We start from the raw sequence: 25,371 nt of genomic DNA, 5'->3' as shown, positions 1-25,371 counted from the left end.
ATAAGTTAATAAAGCTTATAATTCAAATGTTATTTTCTTTGCCCTTGCCCTGCCAGCTAATATGCCCTTGCCCTGCCACTCATCAAGACCTCAGACTGAGTGTTGTAGTGATGCAAGTGACTCTCCTTTGAAACTTGTCAGCTGTCCAAAATCTAAAGCATCAGACAAGCAGAGTTTACTTCCACATCATATCAGTGAGATATATGACGAATTATGTCAGATACATCTGAAACTGCAGGTAAGAACTACTGAATTGAGAATTCAGAAATATTTATGTTCTAAGAACCAAGCATTTACAAAATTTGAATATAATTTATTTCATTTTAATTACTTTAGGTAAGTGAGTCAAGACAAGGACAGAAGGGGACAAACTCAAATTATGGGGACTATTGAAGGGAAATATATGTTGTGGCTGAGAGAAAATAGAGACCGTGGCGTTTTTATTTGTAGGTGTGTGTTTCAGGCTGTCTTATGTTTTATGTTGATTCCTACCTCATCCTTACTTAAGCAATAAAATCTGATAAAGTATGCTTTTTGAAATAGTTGCTCTAGCTTTATTGTTTTAAATATGTATATATAAGGAGCCCTCTTGTCAACTCTCATCAAAATTTAACTATTAACATTGGCTTATTATCTGCCTTTGGTGTTTTTTTGTTTCTAAAGTAATTTTCTTTTTTTTTTTTTTGCAATGGAGTCTTGCACTATTGCCCAGGCTGGAAAGTGGTGGTGCAATCTTGGCTCACTGTAGCCTCTACCTCCTGGGTTCCAGTGATTCTCCTGCCTTAGCCTTGGGAATAACTGGGATTACAGGTGCACACCACCACGCCCAGCTAATTTTTTGTATTTTTAGTAGAGATGGGGTTTTACCATGTTGGCCAGGCTGGTCTTGAACTCCTGACCTCAGGTGATCTGTCCGCCTTGGCCTGCCAAAGTGCTGGGATTACAGGCATGAGCCTTCTCACCTGACCAAAAGAGTGTAATCTATATATTAAACGTCCACAAGAAGTAGAGAAGGAAGCAGAAGTGTATGTAATGTACAGTATCTGTTTGAAATTCTTCCCATTGGAAACACATGAAATAGTTAAGCATTTCTTTAAAACCAATATCTCATTTTGTCAAAATAAATCAGATTGTAATTACCGTAACATTTTAGAAAAAGATTATTTTAGCCTAACGTCACCAGGAAAAGGTTAAGGAGAGACTTAAACTGGTCTTTGACTGAGAAAAAGAGTATTGGGAAGGGCATTCCAGGTATAAGGAGTTAGAAGTGAGAGGTGTTCTGAAAAGCAGTGATTGTCTAATTGTGCATTTATTAGCCTGGCTGGAGGAAAGAAAATAATGAAAACTCAGGCTGGGTATTTTACAAGTTTTTAAGCAAAAGGAGTGGCAGAGTAAAAAGTGAGGTTTTAGGAACATTCCTTTGATAACACTTTATAGGATAAAAAAGAATAGGCAAGATTGCAAGATGTATCTGTCATTAGTAGTAAACATGATAAAGATATATTTAATAAGAAAAATTGAAGTACAATGGATTAACTAGTTTAATCAGTCTATAGTTTAATCTGACTTTAAAATTTACTTTGTTAAGTACGGCCACTATGGAGGTTCCTTAAACTATAAATGGAACAACCATATGATCTAGCAATCCCACTGCTGGGTATATACTCCCAAAAAAGAAAACAATGTATCGAAGAGATATCTGTAACTCCCATGTTCATTGCAGCTCCATTTGTAATAACCAAAATATGGAATCAATCTAAGTGTCCATTGGCAGATAAAGAAACTGTGGTATCTATACACAATGGAACATTATCCAGCCATAAAAAGAATGAAATCCTATTGTTTATAGCAGCATAGATAGAAATGGAGGTCATTATATTAAGAGAAATAAGCCAGGCACAGAAGGACAGACATTGTATGTTCTCACTCATGTATGGGGTGGGAATTAAAGAAGTGGATCTCATGGAAAAAGAGATGGAATGATGGTTACCAGAGGCTGGGAGGGGAAGGGTAGCAGCGGTGAAAAGAGGTTAGCTAATGGGTTTAAAAATACAGTTAGATAGGAGTAAATTTCAGTATTTACTAGTACAATAGGGAAATTATAGTTAATGATAATTTATTGTATATTTTAAAGTAGCTAGAAAAGAAGATTTGTAATGTTTGACCTTGGTGGGGATGTTAAGTAGGCTGTTTGGACCTGACTTTGGAGCCTGTGAGAAAGATTTGAACAGTTTTAAGTTGGGAACAATTAGCATATACTTGGTAATTTTAGCCATTGAGTGGAATAATTAAGCAAAAAGTATATAAGAAATGAGCCATTCCAAGATGGCTGAAAAGGAACAGCTCTGGTCTGCAGATCCCAGTGAGATCAATGCAGAAGACAGGTGATTTCTGCATTTCCAACTGAGGTAACTGACTCTTCTCATTGGGACTGGTTAGATAGTGGGTGCAGCACACTGAGGGCAAACAGAAGCAGGGTGGGCCACTGCCTCACCTGGGAAGTGCAGGGGGTTGAGGAACTCCCTTTCCTAGCCAAGGGAAGCCCTGAGGGACTGTGCTCTGATGAACAGTACATTCTGGCCCAGATATTTCACTTTTCCCACAGTCTTTGCAACTTGCAGACCAGGAGATTCTCTCCGGTATCTACACCACCAGGGCCCTAGATTTCAAGCACAAAACTGGGTGGCCATTTGCAGGGGTTGCAATCCTAGTCTCTGATAAAACCAACAATGATGAAAAGAGGCAAAGAAGGATATTACATAATAGTGAAGGGATCAATGCAATAAGAAGGGCTAACTATCCTAAATATATATGCACCCGGTACAGGAGCACCTAGATTCAAAGAGCAAGTTCTTAGAGACCTACAAAGAGACTTACACTCCCACACAATAATAGTGGGAGACTTTACCACCCTACTATCAATATTAAACAGATCAACAAGACAAAAAATTAACAAGGATATTGAGGACTTGACCTCAGCTCTGGACCAAGGAGACCTAATAGACATCTACAGAATTCTCCACCCAAAATTGATAGAATATACATTCTTCTCAGTACCACATTGCACTTACTCTAAAATTGACTATATAATTGGAAGTAAAACACTCCTCAGCAGATGTAAAAGAACAGAAATAATAACAAACAGTCTTTCAGACTACAGTGCACTCAAATTAGAACTCAGAATTAAGAAACTCACCCCAAATTGCACAACTACATGGTAACTGGAGCAACCTGCTCCTGAATGACTAGTGGGTAAATAATGAAATTAAGTAAAAAATAAATAAGTTATTTGAAACCAATGAGAATAAAGACACAACATACCAGAATCTCTGGGACACAGCCAAAATAGTGTTTAGAGGGAAATTTATAGCACTAAATGCCCACAAGAGAAAGTAGAAAAGATTTAAAATTGACACTGTAATATCACAATGAAAAGAACTAGAGAAGCAAGAGCAAACAAATTCAAAAGCTAGCAAAGACAAGAAAAACCTAAGATCAGAGCAGGACTGAAGGAGATAGAGACATGAAAGACCCTTCCAAAAAAAAAAAAAAAATCAGTGAATCCAGGAGCTAATTTTTTTTAAAAGATCAACAAAATAGACTGCTAGCCAAACTGATGAAGAAGGAAAAAGAGAAGAATCAAATAGACACAATAAAAAATGATAAAGGGAATGTCACTGCTGATCCCACCGAAATACAAACTACCATCAGAGAATACTATAAACACCTCTACGCAAATAAACCAGAAAATCTAGAAGAAACGGATAAATTCCTGGACACATAACACCCTCCCAAGACTAAATCAGGAAGACGTCAAATCCCTGAGTAGACCAATAACAAGTTCTGAAATTGAGGCAGTGATTAATAGCCTGCCAGCCAAAAAAAGCCCGGGACCAGACAGATTCACAGCTGAATTCTACCAGAGTACAAAAAGGAGCTGGTACCATTTCTTCTGAAACTGTTCCAAACGATACAAAAAGAGGGACTCCTCCCTAACTCATTTTATGAGGCCAACATCATCCTGATACCAAACCTGACAGAGATACAACTAAAAAGAAAATTTCAGACCAGTCTCCCTGATCAACATTGATGTGAAAATCGTCAATAAACCACTGGCAAACTGAATCTGGCAGCACACCAAAAAGCTTATCCATCATGATCAAGTCGGCTTCATCCCTGGGATGGAAGGCTGGTTCAACATATGCAAATCAATAAACGTAATCCATCACATAAACAATGACAAAACCACGATTATCTTAGTAGATGCAGAAAAGACCATAAAAATTCAACACTACTTCATGCTAAAAACTCTCAATAAACTAGGTATTGATGGAACCTATCTAAAAATAATAAGAGCTATTTTTGACAAACCCACAGCAAATAACTCAATGAGCAAAAACTGGAAGCATTCCCTTTGAAACTGGCACAAGATAAGGATGCCCTCTCTCACCACTCCTATTCAACATAGTGTTGGAAGTTCTGGCCAGGGCAATCAGGCAAGAGAAATAAATAAAAAGTATTCAAATAGGAAAAGAGGAAGTCCACTTATTTCTGTTTGCAGATGGCATGATTGTATATTTAGAAAACTTCATCATCGTCTCAACCCAAAATCATCTTAAGCTGATAAGTAACTTCAGCTAAGTCTCAGAATACAAAAATCACTGTGGAATAATCACAAGCATTTCTATATACCAATAAAAGAAAAACAGAGAGCCAAATCATGAGTGAACCCCCATTCACAGTTGCTACAAACAATATAATACTTAGGAATAGAACTTACAAGGGATGTGAAGGTCCTCTTCAAGGAGAACTACAAACCACTGCTCAAGGAAATAAGAGAGGACACACAAAGATGGAAAAACATTGCATGCTCATGGTTAGGTAGAATCAATATTGTGGAAGTGACCATACTTCCCAAAGTAATTTATAGATTCAATGTTATCCCCATCAAGTTACCATTGACTTTCTTCACAGAATTAGAAAAAACTATTTTAAATTTCATATGGAACCAAAAAAAGAGCCTTTATAGCCAAGACAATCCTAAGCAAAAAGAACAAAGCTGGCGGCATCACACTACCTGACTTCAAACTATACTAGAAGGCTACAGTAACCAAAACAGCATGGTACTGGTACCAAAACATACAGACCAATGGAGCAGAACAGAGGCCTCGGAAATAATACCACACATCTACAACCATCTGATCTGTGATAGACCTAGGCAATACCATTCAGGACATAGGCATGGGCAAAGACTGCGTGACTAAAACACCAAATGCAATGGCAACAAAAAACCAAAAGTGGCAAATGGGACCTAAACTAAGGAGCTTCTGCACAGCAAAAGTAACTATCATCAGAGTGAACAGGCAACCTACAGAATGGGAGAAAGTTTTTGGAATCTATCCATTTGACAAAGGGCTAATATCCGGAATCTACACAGAACTTAAGCAAATATACAAGAAAAAAACAACCGCATCAAAAAGTAGGCAAAGGATATGAACAGACTTTTCTCAAAAGAAGACATTTATGCAGCCAAAAAACATGAAAAAAAGCTCATTATCACTGGTCATTAGAGAAATGCAAATTAAACCACAGTGAGGTACTGTCTCACCAGTTAGAAAGGCGATCATTAAAAAGTCAGGGAACAACAGATGCTGGAGAGGATGTGGAGAAATAGGAACTCTTTTACACTGTTGGTGGGAGTGTAAATTAGTTCAACCATTGTGGAGGACATAGTGGTGATTCCTCAAGGATCTAGAACCAGAAATACCATTTGACCCAGCAATCTCATTACTGGGTATATATCCAAATGATTATAAATCATTCTACTGTAAAGACACATGCATACATATGTTTATTGTGGCATTGTTCACAATAGCAAAGACTGGGAACCAGCCCAAATGCCCATAAATGATAGACTGCATAAAGAAAATGTGGCACATATACACAATGGAATATTCTGCAGCCATAAAAAAAGGTTGAGTTCATGTCCTTTTCAGGAACATGGATGAAGTGGGAAACCATCATTCTTAGAAAACTAACATGACAACAGAAAACAGAGCACTGCATGTTCTCACTCATAACTGGGAATTGAACAGTGAGAACACATGGACACAGGGAGGGGAGCATCACACACTGGGGCCTATTGGTGGTGGAGGGTTAAGGAGGGATAGCATTAGGAGAAATACCTAATGTAGATGACAGGTTGATGGGTGCAGCAAACCATCACAGCGCATGTATACCTATGTAACAAACTTGCACATTCTGCACATGTATCTCAGAACTTAAAATATACATATATTTACACACACACACACACACACATATATGAGTATAAGTAATGAGGGGAAAATGGCTCAAGCCCAAATCCTGAGGAATATTAGTAATTAAATGACAAATTAAATGACAGTAGTAGAAGCAGAGCCTGCAAAGAAGCCTCAGAAGCCATGGCTAGTGATAGCAGTGGCAACTAGAAAAATGGTGTCATGGAAACCAATGAAGGAGAGTATTTTAAGTTGTAGGGACCATAGTATAAAATGCTGTTGAGAGACTCAAAATAAGGACTGAAAAGTGACCTTTAGATTTAGTAATAGGTAAGTCGTTTCAATAGAGGAACGTGGACTGAAGCCAGTCTTAAGTGAGTTGATGAATGATTCTGAAATAAGAGACCTCAGCAAATGTAGATGGTTGTAAAGGAGAAGAGGTGAGTGTGTGGGGCCAAGAAAGATTTTAGTTCAGATGAGTTGGGAGAGATTGAAAATAATAGAGGGGGCCAGGTGTGGTGGCTCATGCCTGTAATTCCAACACTTTTGGAGGCCAAGGTGGGCAGATCATGAAGTCAGGAGATTGAGACCATCCTGACTAACATGGTGAAACCCTGTCTCTACTAAAAATACAAAAAAATTAGGTGGGCCTGGTGGCACATGCCTGTAATCCCAGCTACTCAAGAGGCTGAGGCAGGAGAATCTCTTGAACCTGGGAGGTGGGGAGGTTGCAGTGAGCTGAGATTGCACCATGGCGCTCCAGCCTGGGGGACAGAGTGAGATTCTGTCTCAAAAAAAAAAAAGGGATAATTAGCAGTCTTCACAGGATGGCTTAAGGCAGTGTGATCCTGAAACTGCCTTTTTAATGAGAGGAATGGAGAAGCATAAGTATATGTATTTTATGACCAAGAGATTGATGTTTTCTTTTCCTGTTTTCTGTTTTTTCTGTGAATTTAGAGACCAGACTATTTACTGAGAGTGGCATATAGGACATGATGTATTCCAAATTAATAAAATGGGGAAGGCTCAAAATAGACACTTTGGAATGAGGATTGGAGTGCTGGCTGTGAACATATAAAAAGATTTTTGGATTACATTAAGAATCTAGTACAGGACTGAGACCATGAATTCACAAAGGGGCCACTTTTCAGAGTGTATGATTTTTTTTACCCCCACTGGTGCTGAGCTGAGTAGCACAGGGCCAGGAAAGGTGTTCAGTGCTTATCCAGGCCTTGGTCTTTCAGCCCAAGGTGACAAACAAGGTGAGGGAGTGGAGGATATAGGAAAAATAGTAGAGTATGTTGTGGAAGCAGAGCATGGAATTGAAGCGGGATTGGGAACTAAACCTGTGTAGTACGGATCTATTGGGGTCACTACCTGTGGGGGTTTGTAGGACTCAGCGATAGATGAATAAAGTACACTGACACACAGATATTATGTTTTACCAGTCCGGCTGAGGGTCTGTGGGTTTTTACAGACTCCCTGGAGAGTACCGTAAAGAGATAGTAGCCACCAGCCCCACCAGCCAGTGAGACTCGCATTTATTTAGTAAAGTTTAATTGACAAAGGCTTGAGTCAACCCGACTAGAGTGAGAAGATTAAAGGACAGGTTCTGATGCCCAAAGCAAACACCATTAGTGGGTAATAACCCTGGTCAACCTCCCACCGAGAGGGCCATCGGCCTCAAAGGTTAGTTTTAAGCCCACATGAATAAACAAATTATTCAGATAAACTTCCCCATATACCTTAGCTCTTTGCTTTTCTTATTAAGTAAATGTAAAGGGGTTTAGGCTGCTTTCAGCTGAAACTTCCATGGAAACTATGAAAAAACACTTAGGCCTTCCAAAAGGGTTTGAGACTATGTTCTATAACTTTCTCTACTATTTTTTTCTTAATATTTTTGCCACCACCCTGAGTAAATTCCCACATTGATCCATTTTGGACCCCAAATTCTCTTGCATCATCACAGTGGACTCTTATTAGTATCACATCCTTTTATATCAAGATAGAATTTCTATACAAGTTTACTTGGTGTATTAGTCTAGATACTGTAATCCGGGTTGTCCTTAGTTACTCCCATATTCCTGAAAACCACTTGGTTAAACCACAGTGTCAGCCAACAGGAATATAATTTGCAGAAATTTGTGACTTTTTAAGAGCTTTACAATCTGGCATTTTGATACAGTGTGAAACTGCAGCACAACAGAAATTTGCTGAGGAACTTCAAAAGCGAGAACATTTTTTACTTGAAAGAGAACAACTGCTTTTCAGACATGAAAATGCCTTGAGTAAAATTAAAGGTGTCGAAGAAGAAGTTATAACAAGATTTCAAATTATAAAAGAGGTAACTATATAGCTTTTGATTTTAGAGTGGTATATTTTTTTCTTCTATTCACTAGTTATTAATATTTTGCCACATTTGCTTATTTCTCCTTCCTCCTCCTTTCCACACCCACACATAGACACACACACACACACACACACACACACGTATGCATGCACACATGTTCTTTTTTTCTGAACTGTTTGAAAGCAGTTCGTAAAAATCATGACTCTGTCCCTAAATACCTCAGTATGTATCTCCTAAGAATAAAGACATTCTCCAGACCATTAGCATATGAGGAAATTAATGCTAACTAAATAACTTATTTATAGTCTATATGCTTTCTCAGTTGGTCTTCAGCATATCTTTTATTGTTTTTTGGGTTTTGTTTGTTTGATTGATCAAGGAACTAGACAAGATTCATGCATTATATTTGGTTTTATATTTTTTTGGTTTCTTTGAATCTAGAGCACTCAACCTCACCATTTTTGTTTTTTTTGTGAGATTTTTCTTTGAAGAATTCAGGCCAGCAGCCTTATATTTCACATTGTAGATTTGCCTGATTGCTTCCTAATTATAATATGCAGATAAAATATTTTTGGCAAGGATATTATATAGGTGGTATAATCTACCTTGCTTCATTCATATCAAGACGTACATTACTGTATGTAGAACTTACCTGGAGTAAAATTCAATGCCTGTTGTACATTTCTGTGAGTTTTGAAAAATGCATAGTTTTATAATCACAACCATTGTCAAGATAAAGCCAGTTCCCTTATGCTTTTCTTGTAGCTTTCCCTTTCCTCCAGCCTCAGTGCTTGGCAACCACTGACCTATTTTCTGTCCTGGTACATCTGTCTTTTCCAGAATGTCATGTTAATAGCATCATTTTATGATTTTTTTCTTTATCTTTGGTTTTCAGCAGCATTTTATTTACAGTATTTCTTGACATACTTTTCTTTCAGTTTATTCTGTGGTTAACTGAGCTTTTTTTTTTTTTTTTTTGAGACGGAGTTTCGCTCGTTACCCAGGTTGGAGTGCAATGGCGCAATCTCGGCTCACCGCAACCTCCGCCTCCTGGGTTCAGGCAATTCTCCTGCCTCAGCTTCCCGAGTAGCTGGGATTACAGGTATGTGCCACCATGCCCAGCTAATTTTTTGTATTTTTAGTAGAGACGGGGTTTCACCATGTTGACTAGGATGGTCTCGATCTCTTAACCTCGTGAACCAACCGCCTCGGCCTCCCAAAGTGCTGGGATTACAGGCTTGAGCCACCGCACCCGGCCCCTGAGCTTCTTAAGTTTGGAAATTTCTGTATTTTGACAAATTTGGGGACTCTTCAGCCAATATTTCACCAATATTTTTTCCACTTTCTTTCTTCTTTCTTCCTGGATCTCCAGTGACTCCCTGTGCTCTTTGCCCACTGATTTCTGAGGCTCTGTTCCTTTTTTCCCATTATTTTCTTGGTATTCTTCAGATAGTTTCTGGATTCATCTTAAAGTTCATTATTTCGTTTTTAATCTTCATGTTGTTATTGAGCCCATCTAGTAAAATTTTCATTTCTGATATTTAAAAATTCTAAAATTTCAAGTTCTTTTAAAAATTTGTTTGTTTTTCTCATAAGCATTTCTGTCTTTGTGTTTACATTTATGTATATTTACTTTTACCTCATGGAGCATAGTTTAAAACATCCATCTGTATCATCTCAAGATTGGGATCTGTTAATTATCTTTTCTTTTGAGGGTTACTGTCTTTGGTTCTTTTTATGTTCAGTGATTTTTATGGTATATTCAAGACCTCCTGGTTATCATGTTTAGGTTTTGGGTTCTACTGCTGCCCTCTGGAGAATGTTGTTGATTTTAAAGCATTCAGCCCAATTAGATTTAGGCCTCAGTTTTTTGTTTTGTTTTGTTTTTTCAGATGGTCTCGCTTTGTCACCCAGGCTGGAGTGCAGTGGTGCAATCTCAGCTCACTGCAATCTCCGCTTCCTGGCTTCAAGCAATTCTTCTGCCTCAGCCTCCCGAGTAGGTGGGATTATAGGTGCCTACCACCATGCTCGGCTAATTTTTGTGTTTTTAATAGAGACAGAGTTTCACCATGTTGGTCAGGCTGGTCTTGAACTCCTTACCTCAGATAGTCCACCTGTCTTGGCCTCCCAAAGTGCTGGAATCACAGGCGGAGCCACCTTGCCTGGCCAGGTCTCAGTTTTTTTCTCACCTCCTCTGGTCATTGGTTCTCATCTCAGTTAAGCTTTCAAAGCCTTTGCAGTGTTGCTGTGGAGTTGTATTGTGCCTGTGCCTCTTAAAGGTTAGTGTGAAACTTGGGTAACAGTTTAAAATCCTAATACATTTCTCAAAGCTTTTGCTGTGCTGGTCTGTGTCTTTTTTGTGCAGGTAAAGAGGCATTGAAGTGTTAGCCAGGACTTAGGTATTTTAAAACTGAGCTCCATTCTCCAAGCATTGGCTCTACTGCTTTTTGTCTATCCTGTGGTTCCTTCTTTCTGATTTTCCTGCCAGGAAGACTGGTTTTCTTTTAGTCTTTAGTGAAATCTTTTTAGAGCTTTAGTGAAATTAAAAGAAAAATTATTTAAAAAATTTTAGAGATGGAGTCTTGCTGGGCTGCCCAGGCTGGAGTGCAATGGACACCGACGTCATCATAGCTCACTATACCCTCAAGTCATCTTCCTCCCTCAGCCTCCTGAGTGGCTGGGACTGTAGATGTGCACCACTGTGCCCAGCTAGTTGAAGTTTTTGTTCTGCTTCTCCATGTCTGGGACCCACCCTGGGGCAAAGTGTTGAGAGAAGACGAAAAACAAGAATGAGGAAGCAGCCGGGCGTGGTGGCTCAAGCCTGTAATCCCAGGACTTTGGGAGGCCGAGGTGGGTGGATCATGAGGTTGAGAGATCGAGACCAACCTGGTCAACATGGTGAAACCCCGTCTCTACTAAAAATATAAAAAATTAGCTGGGCATGGTGGCGTGTGCCTGTAATCCCAGCTACTCAGGAGGCTGAGGCAGGAGAATTGCCTGAACCCAGGAGGCGGAGGTTGCGGTGAGCCGAGATTGCGCCATTGCACTCCAGCCTGGGTAACGAGAGTGAAACTCCGTCTCAAAAAAAAAAAAAGAATGAGGAAGCTTTACCCTTGAGGGTTGCTTCTCCAAGTTTTCTCTCCCAGCAATGTCCTCCCCTTTTTTCTTTTCACAGTTGTCAGGTAGTTGTTTTGTGTTTTATTTAGGGCTTTTAGCTGTATTCAGTGGCAGAAGAGTATATTCAGCTTATCCTGCTGTGCTGGAAATGGAATGCCTATGTTTTAAATATCTTTTAGATAAGGAAAAAGTTGGACAATGAAAATATTTGTTTTAAAAATAACTGTATTTGTGGCTGTATCCTAAGTTATTTAAGGAATTATTTAATATAGTAATAAAATAATTCAAAGATTAACTCTTTAGAATATTGGATTTTTTTCACAGGGCTAAAGAATGCTTAGATTCTCTCATCTCTTCGTTTCAGTCTTGTTCTTGATTCTCTCTCTTTAGATTTGTGTGTCTACTATTTTTGTTAAGTATAAAGATAATTATCTTATTTTCCTTGTATCTATATCATTAGTTGGAAGAAGGAAATTAATTCAATTTTTTTATTTCCTATAGAGACTTGTTTTAAAATTTTTATGAGTAAGTTGAGACTGAAATGTGAAACTATAAGTAATCGCATTTTAAATCTAAAACATGCTATTCCCTTTAAATGTAATTAGAGGGGAAGTTTATTTGAATTATTTGCAAAACTGATTAAGAAGAGTCAAATAGTTTGGGGCTCAAATTTTATTATGTATTTAGAATGTTTTGAGATGAAAAGCTGGCATCAGAAATTTTATCCACTTCACAAGGATAGGAAATCAGTTGGTTTTATAAAAGATTTACTTCTCAAGGATAATGTAAATGATACACTTTATAGAGCCGTAAATAGTTTACTCATCTCTTGAAAAGTGTCAGAAATTCTTCATTGTATTATTATTCCATGATGTCAAACAAAATATTCCATGAGTTTGTGTGAGTGGGTTTTTCTGAGCAGAAGGAGAAAATAGACTGCTACTTTGTAAATGCTAATATGTTTTAATAAGTATGTTGTAAATGCTTCTGACGTTTTGTTGTTATTTTGGTAGACTGCATGGTTTTTATAAATTATTTGCCACACTAGTCTTAAATTCAGTGATTAAAGTTTTTGTGATTGAAGGAGTTCTTTGTAATTAATTCATGGTTCACAGTGTCAGTGATATACAAGCCTTATAAGTTTTAGGTCAGAGTGTTTTTTTTCCCCCTAGCAACATGATGCAGAAGTTGAACACTTAACCGAAGTTCTTAAGGAAAAGAATAGAGAAACTAAGAGACTGAGGTCCTCTTTTGATGCATTGAAAGAATTGAATGATACCTTAAAAAAACAGGTAAGACCTGTTTTAATATGTACTGGATATAAGACATTCTAAGAATTGTTATATATTTAAAAAATTTATATATTTGTTACATTAAAAATATATTTACATATGTTTATAACATATATTACATTATATTCATGTTATATTTATGACATGTTTATATATGTTACATATATAGCACATTTATATTTGTTATATAACAATTTATATATAACAAATTAAAGTCAGCCTAAGAACATATTTCAGCTAGAGAAAATTTAGATTACATTTGTTACCTTTATTTTAAAATACTTCCAAATGTAAATAAAATATTCTTAAGCTCTTTGGTTTCTTATCTTTATTTGTTCTGGCAACCAGCTGACAAGCAAAAGGAAAAAAGACAAGCAAAAGAAAAAACCTTATAACCTGAGAACTAATTACATTTTTAGGTACTGATCTCTGGCTTTTATACTTATTATTTTAACTACTGTTACATATCATAGCTTATTTAACATTCATTTATTTTCGAGTATCTACTGTATCTTAGGCACTGTGTTAGACTCAGGCCTTCACATTGCTTGTGTTCTTGTGGTTATAAACTGGTATCACATTGCAGTATAATTGTTTATATAAGTATTGTATTTTGGATTAATATACAATACCAAAGTTGCATAACATAAATATTTTTGTGAGTTATGTCTATTTTTGTTCTTTCTTCTGCCAGTTTTTAGCTGAAAAATGTGAAAGTGAAGGAGTATAGTAAAGAGGGACAGGAGAATGACTATGTTTGTATTAGATTGCATGGGGAGTAGATTTTGGAGCAGAAATTCAGTTACTTTGAAAATGAAAGCATTGGACTGGGAATCTTTATGAATTCTAAAATGTAACTTGAGCCTCAGACTCTCCTAGAGTTCCTTTTCAAGCTGTCTGTCCTTTTCTGTTTCTGCCTTTATTTCCCTTTAATCTCTACTTGTTGTGATCCTCCTCTTCGGAAGTGATACATAGGTACCCTGTTTCTCACTTGATCTAATACTTTGGCTTTCCTCAATTCATTTATGGCCTCTTACTATTGGACTATGAATTTGATGGCCTGTTGTCTGTTTGGAATCCCGCCTTATTCCTGGAGAGATCACTTTTTCTCATGACAGTATAATTCAACCACTCTCTTGTGAGAAGGGTTTTAAAAATTCCTAGCGTACGTACACTGTTGCCCTAGATACCTATCTCTTAGGTTTCTGTTATCTTTAATAATTTTTGTAAATGGTTGCATGAGTATGTGGTAATTGGGTTGGATATGTGGATTACTAAATATTTGGACCTCTTGATAATTGGATTTATGAACTAATATGTACAAACTGAAAACATTTGGCAGAATGCTTTTTGTTGTTGTTGTTAGATGGAGTTTCACTCTTGTTGCACAGGTTGGAGTGCAATGGTGTGATCTCAGCTCATGACAACCTCCACCTCCCAGGTTAAGCGATTCTCCTGCCTTAGGCTCCCAAGTAACTGGGATGGCAGAATGCTTTTTTTTATGATTTCTTTGTTAAGAATAGATCAGAGGTCAGCACACTTTTTCCATTAAGGATTAGGTAATAAATATTTTGGGCTTTGTAGGCCATATGGTCTCTCTTTCACTGACCCAGCTTTGCCATCATAGTGCAAAAACAGCCATTGGCAATAAGTGAATGAGTATGTCTGTGTTCCAAAATGACTGTATTTATAAAACAAGCAATAGGCACATTTAGCCAACTTCTGGCTAGATGAAGACATATACTTTGAAACTGCTGAAGAAAAAGGTATATTATTTCTGTGACTGACTTACACAGTAATTTATGCTAACACTGGATATACATTTTTCTAATAACTTAAAAGCATTTCTCATTAAGTCTTGCCAAGCTGAGGAGGCAAGGATTAATGTTCAAGACTCATCATGGAGAGAGAGTCCTAGTGTATACCCCAGGATCTCAGTTGAAAGGAGCAGGGTTGTGCCTTGGGAGTGGATGAATTAGAGGGAGACAGAACTGTCTCAGACTGAAACCTGGCCTTAATTAAGCTCAGTTCCTGATCAGATTAAGGTGCTTACTCATCAGTTTAAATGCCTAGCAGAGGAAAATATGTCTTTCATGCTATACAAAATTAATAATCATATCAAAAGACAGAATTGCATAATTAAAAATGAAGAAAAAACCCCCCAGAGAATATAAGCATACTTGGAAGTGATCCAGATATTGGAATTTAGCAGGTCTAGCTCATGACTTAGTGGTTTATTTTTTTGAAAAGCCACTTTTCATTCTTTAGGAAAATTATTTTAGATTCAGAGAGTACATGTGCAGCTTTGTTACATGGATATATTGTGTGACAGTGAGGTCTGGGCTTCTAAAGTGTACTCTTCACTCAAATAGTGAACATTGTACCTAGTAGGTTAATTTTCAACCCCTCTCCCTCCTCCCTTCCCTTTTGGAGTCCCCAGTATCTGTTATTTCCGTCTTTATGTTCATGTGTATTATTTATCTTTGACTTATAAGTGACAACATAGAATATTTAATTTTCCGTTTCTAAGTTCTTTCACTTAGGGTTAATAACCTCCAGCTCCATCCATGTTGCTGCAAAAGACATGATTTCATTCTTTTTTATGGCCACATAGTATTCTATTCATGGTGTATATAGATCACAAATTTGATTGTAAGGTACCATAAGTAATTTCATTAAAAAATCATTGGATACCCAGGAATAAATCTAAAGAGAGATGTGTAAGACATCTCTCCTGAAAACTACAAAACATTATTAAAAGAAAATAAGACCTGAATAAATTGAAGACATGTTCATGGAAGGGAAGACTCAATATTGTAAAGATCTCAGTTCTTCCATATATATACATATAAGTATATACACAGACACATAGACACACATAATCCCAGTAATACGATCCCAGTATTCTGTTGCATACTCATTCTATTGCATACTTAAGATTTTACAGTTTTCTTTATATATGTTATAGTTCAAATAGCAATTTTACTTAATAAAAACATTTTATAAAATATATGTATATGTTTTTAAGATGTGGAGTCTTGCACATTTTTCATAAAATGAAGTAAATTATCTTAGAAACCATTAATATTTTAGGGAAAAATGGTGACTTTAGTTGTGATCTAATTTAATCATGAATGCTATCTCTATTTGTTACATTGGTTGGCAGTATCAACCAGATTAGATAGTAGATTGAGAAACCCTTAGTACAAAACCAGTTATAGGTTTATATTGAAATATTGAACGTTTTCCACCCTTTAGTTAAATGAAGCAAGTGAAGAAAACAGGAAGATGGAGATTCAGGCTAAAAGAGTTCAAGCTCGTTTAGATAATTTACAGGTAAGTTGCCTGTTCTTCTCTAGAGACACAAGTATATTTTTATTTTTATTTTTATTTATTTTTTCTTTTTTTTAATTGCATTTTAGGTTTTGGGGTACATGTGAAGAACATGCAAGATAGTTGCATAGGTACATACGTGGCAGTGTGATTTGCTGCTTTCCTCCCCTTCACCTATATCTGGCATTTCTTCCCATGCTATCTCTCCCCAACTCCCCATCCCCCGCTGTCTCTCCCCTATTCCCCCCAACAGCCCCAGTGTGTAGTGCTCCCCTCCCTGTGTCCATGTGTTTTCATTGTTCAACACCCACCTGTGAATGAGAACATGCGGTATTTCATTTTCTGTTCTTGTGTCAGTTTGCTGAGAATGATGGTCTCCAAGTTCATCCATGTCCCTACGAAGGACACAAACTCATCATTTTTGATGGCTGCATAATAGTCTATGGTGTATATGTGCCACATTTTTCTAGTCCAGTCTATCATCGATGGGCATTTGGGTTGGTTCCAGGTCTTTGCTATTGTAAACAGTGCTGCAGTGAACATTTGTGTGCATGTGTCCTTATAGTAGAACGATTTATAGTCCTTTGGATATATACCCAGTAATGGGATTGCTGGGTCAAATAAAATTTCTATTTCTAGGTCCTTGAGGAATCGCCACACTGTCTTCCACAATGGTTGAACTAATTTACACTCCCACCAGCAGTGTAAAAGTGTTTCTATTTTTCCATATCCCCTCCAGCATCTGTTGTCTCCAGATTTTTTAATGATCGTCATTCTAACTGGCATGAGATGGTATCTCAATGTAGTTTTGATTTGCATTTCTCTAATGAACAGCAATGATGAGCATTTTTTCATGCTTGTTGGCCTCATGTATGTCTTCTTCTGTAAAGTGTCTGTTCCTATCCTTTGCCCACTTTTGAATGGTCTTGTTTGTTTTGTTCTTGTAAATCTGTTTTAGTTCTTTGTAAATTCTGGATATCAGCCCTTTGTCAGATGGGTAAACTGCAAAAATTTTTCCCCATTCTGTTGGTTGCTGATTCACTCTAATGACTATTTCTTTTGCCATGCAGAAGCTGTGGAGTTTGATTAGGTCCCATTTGTCTGTTTTGTCTTTTGTTGCCAGTGCTTTTGGTATTTTGGTCATGAAGTCCTTGCCTACTCCTATGTCCTGAATGGTTTTGCCTAGATTTTCTTCTAGGGTTTTTATGGTGTTGGGTCTAACGTTTAAGTCTTTAAACCATCTGGAGTTCATTTTAGTGTAAGGTGTCAGGAAGGGGTCCAATTTCTGCTTCCTGCACATAGCTAGCCAGTTTTCTCAACGCCATTTATTAAACAGGGAATCCTTTCCCCATTGCTTGTTTTTGTCAGGTTTGTCAGAGATCGGATGGTTGTAGATATATTGTGTTGCCTTCAAGGCCTCTGTTCTGTTCCATTGGTCTATATCTCTGTTTAGGTACCAGTACCATGCTGTTTTCATTACTGTAGCCTTGTAGTATAGTTTGAAGTCCAGTAGTGTGATGCCTCCCACTGTGTTCTTTTTGCTTAGAATTGACTTGGCTATGCAGGCTCTCTTTTGGTTCCATATGAAGTTTAAGGTGTTTTTTTCCAGTTCTGCGAAGAAGGTAATTGGTAGCTTGATGGGGATAGTGTTGAATCTATGAATTACTTTGGGCAGTATAGCCATTTTCACGATACTGATTCTTCCTAACCATGAACATGGAATGTTTCCCCATCTATTTGTGTCCTCTCTGATTTCGTTGAGCAGTGGTTTGTAGTTCTCCTTGAAGAGGTCCTTTACATTCCTTGTTAGTTGTATTTCTAGGTATTTTATTCTCTTTGTAGCAATTGTGAATGGCAGTTCATTCTTGATTTGGCTCTCTTTAAGTCTGTTACTGGTGTATAGGAATGCTTGTGATTTTTGCACATTGATTTTGTATCCTGAGACTTTGCTGAAGTTGCTTATCAGCTTCAGGAGATTTTGGGCTGAGACAATGGGATCTTCTAGATATACAATCCTATCATCTGCAAATAGAGACAATTTGACTTCCTCCTTTCCTATTTGAATACCCTTTATTTCTTTTTCTTGCCTGATTGCTCTGGCTAGAACTTCCAGTACTATATTGAGTAGGAGTGGTGAGAGAGGACATCCTTGTCTAGTGCCAGGTTTCAAAGGGAATGCTTCCAGTTTTTGCCCATTCAGTATGATATTGGCTATTGGTTTGTCGTAAATAGCTTTTATTATTTTGAGATACGTTCCATCAATACAGAGTTTATTGAGGGTTTTTAGCATAAAGGGCTGTTGAATTTTGTCAAATGCCTTCTCTGCATCAATTGAGATAATCATGTGGTTTTTGTCTTTGGTTCTGTTTATGTGGTGAATTAAGTTTATAGACTTGCGTATGTTGAACCAGCCTTGCATCCCCAGGATGAGTCCTACTTGATCATGGTGAATAAGCTTTTTGATGTGCTGTTGCAATCAGCTTGCCAGTATTTTATTGAAGATTTTTGCGTCTATGTTCATCATGGATATTGGTCTGAAGTTTTTTTTTCTTGTTGAGTCTCTGCCGGGTTTTGGTATCAGGATGATGTTGGTCTCATAAAATGATTTGGGAAGGATTCCCTCCTTTTGGATTATTTGGAATAGTTTCAGAAGGAATGGTACCAGCTCCCCTTTGTGTGTCTGGTAGAATTCAGCTGTGAACCCATCTGGACCTGGGCTTTTTTTGTGTGGTAGGCTCTTAATTGCTGCCTCAACTTCAGATCTTGTTATTGGTCTATTCAGGGTTTTGACTTCTTCCTGGTTTAGTCTTGGGAGGAGGCAAGTGTCCAGAAATTTATCCGTTTCTTCCAGGTTTACTAGTTCATGTGCTAGAGTTGTTTGTAATAATCTCTGGTGATGGTTTGAATTTCTGTGGAGTCTGTGGTGATATCCCCTTTATCGTTTTTTTATTGCATCTATTAGGTTATTCTCTCTTTTCTTTTTTATTAATCAGGCTGGTGGTCTGTTTCATTGATCTTTTCAAAAAACCAGCTCCTGGATTTATTGATTTTTTGAAGGGCTTTTTGTGTCTCTATCTCCTTCAGTTCTGCTCTGATCCTGGTTATTTCTTGTCTTCTGCTTGGTTTTGAGTTTTTTTTTTTTTGAAATGGAGTTTTGCTCTTGTTACCCAGGCTGGAGTGCAATGGCGCGATCTCAGCTCACCACAGCCTCGGCCTCCTGGGTTCAGGCAATTCTCCTGCCTCAGCCTCCTGAGTAGCTGGGATTACAGGCACGCACCACCATGCCCAGCTAATTTTTTGTATTTTTAGTAGAGACGGGGTTTCAGCATGTTGACCAGGATGGTCTCGATCTGTTGACCTCGTGATCCACCCGCCTCAGCCTCCCAAAGTGCTGGGATTACAGGCTTGAGCCACCGCACCCGGCCAGTTTTGAGTATTTTTATTATTGCTCCTCTAGCTCTTTCAATTTTGACAATAGGGTGTCAATTTTGGATCTCTCTTTGCTTCTCATGTGGGCACTTATTGCTATATATTTTCCTCTAGAGACTGCTTTAAATGTGTCCCAGAGATTCTGGTATGTTGTGTCTTCGTTCTTGTTGGTTTTGAAGAACATCTTTATTTCTGCCTTCATTTCATTGTTTAATCAGTCAGCATTCAAGAGTCAGGTGTTCAGCTTCCATGAAGCTGTGTGGTTCTGAGTTAGTTTCTGAATTCTGAGTTCTAACTTGATTGCACTGTGGTCTGAGAGACTGTTTGTTATGATTTCTTTTCTTTTGCATTTGCTGCGGAGTGAATTACTTCCAATTATGTGGTCAGTTTTAGAGTAGGTGTGATGTGGTGCTAAGAAGAATATATATATTCTGTGGATTTGGGTTGGAGAGTTCTGTAAATGTCTATTATATTTGCTTGTTCCAAGTCTGAGATCAAGTCCTGGATATCCTTGTTAATTTTCTGTCTGGTTGATCTAATATTGACAATGGGGTGTTAAAGTCTCCTACTATTATTGTGTGGGAGTTTAAGTCTCTTTGTAAGTCATTAAGAACTTGCCTTATGTATCTGGGTGCTCCTGTATTGGGTGCGTTTATATTTAGGATCGTTAGCTCTTCTTGTTGCATCGATCCTTTTACCATTATGTAATGTCCTTCTTTGTCTCTTTTGATCTTTGCTGCTTTAAAGTCTATTTTATCAGTGACGAGAATTGCAACTCCTGCTTTTTTTTGCTCTCCATTTGCTTGGTAAGCCTTGCTTCATCTCTTTATTTTGACCCTTTGTGTATCCTTGCAAGTGAGATGGGTTTCCTGGATACAGCACACGGATGGGTTTTGGCTTTTTAGCCAGTTTGCCAGTCTGTGTCTTTTTATTGGGGCATTTAGTCCATTTACATTTAGGGTTAATATTGTTATGTGTGAATTTGATCCTGCCATTTTGATGCTAGCTGGCTGTTTTGCCCGTTAGTTGATGCAGATTCTTCTTGTGTTGATGCTCTTTACCATTTGGTATGTTTTTGGAGTGGCTGGTATTGGTTGTTCCTTTCTATGTGTACTGCCTCTTTCAGGAGCTCTTGTAAAGCAGGCCTAGTGGTGACAAAATCTCTGAGTACTTGCTTGTTCACAAAGGATTTTATTTTTCCTTCACTTATGAAGTTCAGTTTGGCTGGATATGAAATTCTGGGTTGAAAGTTCTTTTCTTTAAGGATGTTGAATATCAGCCCCCACTCTCTTCTGGCTTGTAGGGTTTCTGCTGAGAGATCTGCTGTGAGTCTGATGGGTTTCCATTTGTGGGTGACCTGACCTTTCTCTCTGGCTGCCCTTAGCATTTTCTCCTTCATTTCAACCCTGGTGAATCTGATGATTATGTGCTTTGGGGTTGCTCTTCTTGAGGAATATCTTTGTGGTGTTCTCTGTATTTCCTGGACTTGAATATTGGCCTGCCTTGCTAGGTTGGGGAAGTTTTCCTGGATAATATCCTGAAGAGTATTTTCCAGCTTGGATTCATTCTCTTTGTCACATTCAGGTACACCTGTCAAACGTAGAGTAGGTCTTTTCACATAGTCCCATATTTCTTCGAGACTTTGTTGATTCCTTTTTACGCTTCTTTCTCTAATCTTGCCTTCTGGTTTTATTTCATTGAGTTTATCCTCGACCTCTGATATCCTTTCTTCTGCTTGGTCAATTCGGCTGTTGAGACTTGTGCATGCTTCGCAAAGTTCTCGTGTTGTGTTTTTCAGCTCCATTAGTTCACTTATATTCCTCTCTAAGTTGTCCATTCTCATTAGCATTTGTCAAATCTTTTTTCAAGGTTCTTAGTTTCTTTGCATTGGGTTAGAACATGTTCTTTTACCTCACAGAAGTTTCTCATTACCCACCTTCTGAAGTCTGCTTCTGTCATTTCATCACACTCATTCTCCATCCAGCCTTGTTCCCTTCCTGGTGAGGAGTTGTGATCTCTTGTAGGAGGAGAGGTGTTCTGGTTTCAGGTGTCTTTGTCCTTTTTGCGCTGGTTTCTTCCCATCTTTGTGGATTTATCCACCTCTCGTCTTTGTAGTTGCTGATTTTCAGATTGAGTCTCTGAGTGGACGTCCAGTTGATGATGAAGTTATTTCTGTTTCTTATTTTTCCTTCTAACAGTCTGGCCCGTCTGCTGTAGGACTGCTGAAGTCCACTCCAGGCTCTGCTTGCCTGGGGATCACCTGCAGCAGCTACAGAACAGTAAGGGTTGGTACCAGTTTCTTTTTCTGCTATCTTTGTCCCAGAATGATGCCCACCAAATGTCAGTCTGAACAGTCCTTTATGAGGTGACTCTTTGGATATACAGGGGTCAGGGATCTGCTTGAGGAGACAGTCTGCCCTTTATAGGAGTTCAGGTGCTGAGCTGTGAGCTTCGTTGTTCAGAACTGCTGGGCAGGTATGTTTAAGTCTGCTGCAGCAGAACTCATAAACCCCTTTTTTTCCCCCAGGTGCTCTTTCCCAGGGAGTTAGGGCTTTATTTATGAGTTTCCGTTGTTCTGCTGCCTTTTTTTTCAGGGCTGCCCTGCCCAGCAAGGAGGCAGCCTAGTCACTGTCTGCCTGCAGAGCCTTTGCTGAGCTGCTGTGGGCTCCGCCCTGCTGCCGTGTGAACTTTTCTGCAGTCCTGTTTATATCGGTGTGGTTAGCACTGCCTCAGCAATGGTGGCCCACCTCTGTAATGGCGGACTCTCTCTGTAGTGGCGGGTTGCCTCGGTAATGGCGGGTTGCCTTGGCAACGGCGGGCTGCCTTAGCAATGGTGGACTATGTCCGTAGGGATGGAGTGCCTTGGTAATGGTGGACGCCCCTCCTCTACAGAGCTGCACTGTCCCAGGTTCAGCTGTGGTTGCTGTGAAACTCTCAACCCAGGGCGTTTCCAATTACTATTTTTTGTGTGTGTATTGGGGTGGGACCCACTGAGCCTGATCACCTGGCTCCCTACCTCAGGGCTTTTTTTTTTTTTTTTAAGTTGAACGGTTGACTCTCTCCCAGGTGTTCCAGTCGCCTGCTGAAAAGGTGCTGGGATCTGTGTGATTTCCTGTGTGGCCACCCACTGTGCCAACGGTGCTGCCCGGGAATCTCCTGGCCTGGCTCCCTATTTCTGTCCCCTGTTTAATCAGATCAATGGGCAACTGCCTTCCTGGAGCTCCAATCGCCAGCTTAAAAGGGCAACCAGACCAGTGTATTTTGTATGGAGAACTGCCACGCCAGGACGCTGGCAAAATAGCCATGCCAGCCAAAATAGCCACGCTGGTGACCCGTGGGCTCCTCCGCCTGGGAATCTCCTGGTCTGTGGGCAATAAAGATCTCTCTGGAAATGTGGCGTCCACTCACCCTCTGTGCTTTCACTGGGAGCTGCAATCCTGAGCTGTTCCTAAACCGCCATCTTGGATCTTCCCTCACAAACATGTTTTTAAATGATTGCCTTTGAGTTTACTCATTTTGATACAATTGTTCTTTAATTCATGCATATGTGCTATTGCAGAGGAAGCATGAGTTTATGACAACACAGAGATTAAAAGCAAGTCCCCATGCTGTTCATGAAATGAAAAGTTTAAAACAAGAAAAAGCACCAGTTTCAAAAACTTACAAGGTATGATGTGATTGAAAATTTCTCCAATGGGAAACCAGGAAGATTTATCTGATGCTTTAATCTTTTCTCTGATTTTTTTCTTTTTGGAATGTTTGCTCTGGAAAGGATTCACTATAATAATTTTTTAACTGGGAAATACCTCAAGAATGTTTAAAATATACTTTCATTTGCATAAACAAATTCCATTACAGCAGTGTTTCAGGTACAGTCATTGACCCACCATTAGTGGCTTTATTGCTTAATATGTTTTGACACTCCAGAAGCATTTGCTATTGTATTTCAGTCAAGATTGCAATCCATCCCTGAGTGAATTTCCATGTATCTTTGTTTTTCTAAGAATTTTTAAAATTTGAGGTATAAATTATATATGGTAACATAATGCACAAATCCTTTAGTGTAAAGTTTGATTAATTCTGGTAAATATTTCATGTTGCCTACAACCAAATATAGAATATTTCCACTATCTTAGAAAGTTCTGTAGTGCCCTTTTCTAGTCATTCTTTTCTGCCGGAAACCGTTGATCTGATTTGCATTATCATAAGTTAGTTTTGCCTGTTTGAGACATTTTGTCAGGGGAATTGTTTAGTGTGTACTTGTTTGTGTAAGGTTTTTTCTCAGCATAATTATGAGTGTATCAATACTTGGTTCCTTACTATTGCTCAATAGTATGACCGTATCAGAGTTTGTTCATTCTTCTGTTGATAAACATCTGGGCTTTTTCTAGTTTTTGTCTGCAGTGATTAAAGCTGTTATGAATATTGATGTATAGGGTTTTTATGGAATATGTTTTTATTTCTTTTGGGTATACCAGAACTACAATTCCTGAGTCATAAGGTAGATAAAGGTAGATGTATGTTTTTAACAAACTGACAGTTTTCCAAATTGGTGGTACTTTTTCATATTCCTATTAATAGTATATCAAACTTTTGGTTCCTCCACAGCCTTGTCAACATTTCGTGTTTTCAATTTTGTCTATTTTGACCCTTCAAGTGGATGTGTAGTAGTATCTTATGGGCTTTGATCATTTTGATATTTTGATAAATTTTCTAGTTCTTTGTAAATTGAGAAAATTGGAGTAAATTGAAAAGGTAAAGATTTTATATTCAGGAACTTCAGTTTACTCCAATTTTCTCAATTTATAAAGAACTAGAAAATTTATCAAAATATCAAAACTCCCCCTCCCAAAGTGCTGGGATTACAGACATGAGCCACCAAGCCCTGCCTGTTTTGTTTTTTAGATACAGGATCTGCCTCTGCCACCCAGGCTGGAATGCAGTGGCTTGATCATAGCTCACTGCAGCCTTGAATTCCTGGGTTCACATGATCCTCCCACCTCAGCCTCCGAAGTAGCTAGACTGTAGGCATACAACATTACACTGAGCTAACTTTTTTTTTTTTGTAGAGACACGGTCTTGCTGTGTCGCCCAGGCTGATATTAAATGTCTGGCAGTCCTCCTGCCTCAGCCTCTCAGAGGCACACCTAGTGTGTCTACCACACCTAGTCTGTCTTTACAGATTTTTTTTTCTTTTTTTTGAGATGGAGTCTTGCTCTTGTTGCCCAGGCTGGAGTGAAGTGGCACAATCTTGGCTCAGTGCAACCTGCGCCTCCTGGGTTCAAGCAATTCTCCTGCTTCAGCTTCCTGAATAGCTGGGATTACAGGCACCTGCCACCACACCTGGCTAATTTTTGTATTTTTAGTAGAGATGTGGTTTCACCATGTTGCCCAAGCTAGTCACAAACTCCTGACCACAGGTGATCCGCCCACCTCGGCCTCACAAAGTGCTGGGATTATAGGTGTGAGCCACTGTGCTGTCCTGCAGAGTTTTAAAAAACTACATTTAACATAGTTCCCTGCTTAAGTTGGCTATGTATAGTGGTATCTTATTAAGAAAAATACTGAATTAAATGAGAAATGTATTTTG

At 38.5% G+C, this 25,371-nt stretch overlaps 1 protein-coding gene across 18 annotated transcripts in view; it reads left to right on the top strand.

Annotated features, from left to right (window-relative positions):
- The window catches only part of CCDC138 (coiled-coil domain containing 138), an 82,735-nt gene that overhangs the window by 6,146 nt on the left and 51,218 nt on the right, over positions 1-25,371 (top strand). For 10 of the 18 annotated variants that reach the window (XR_013526381.1, XM_078348906.1, XM_078348904.1 and 7 more), the window contains 6 exons: positions 57-238; positions 8,446-8,604; positions 12,900-13,019; positions 16,278-16,355; positions 21,980-22,066; positions 23,341-23,448. Coding sequence is in view for 16 of the 18 variants with exons in the window: in XM_078348906.1 (XP_078205032.1) it covers positions 57-238; positions 8,446-8,604; positions 12,900-13,019; positions 16,278-16,355; positions 21,980-22,066; positions 23,341-23,448 (734 nt within the window). In the remaining 2 variants the exon portion in view is untranslated. Of the gene's footprint in view, positions 1-56; positions 239-8,445; positions 8,605-9,596; positions 9,713-12,899; positions 13,020-13,368; positions 13,439-16,277; positions 16,356-21,979; positions 22,067-22,197; positions 22,257-23,340; positions 23,449-25,371 lie in introns of those variants that run through there. The other 8 variants (XR_013526382.1, XM_002757483.6, XM_035271855.3 and 5 more) reach the window with 6 other exon arrangements.

This window comes from Callithrix jacchus, chromosome 14 (assembly GCF_049354715.1).
Source record: "Callithrix jacchus isolate 240 chromosome 14, calJac240_pri, whole genome shotgun sequence".
NCBI classification, from domain to species: Eukaryota; Metazoa; Chordata; class Mammalia; order Primates; family Cebidae; genus Callithrix; species Callithrix jacchus.
The sequence above is the reverse complement of the archived record's forward strand: the minus strand, read 5'-3'. Positions and strand labels throughout refer to the sequence as shown.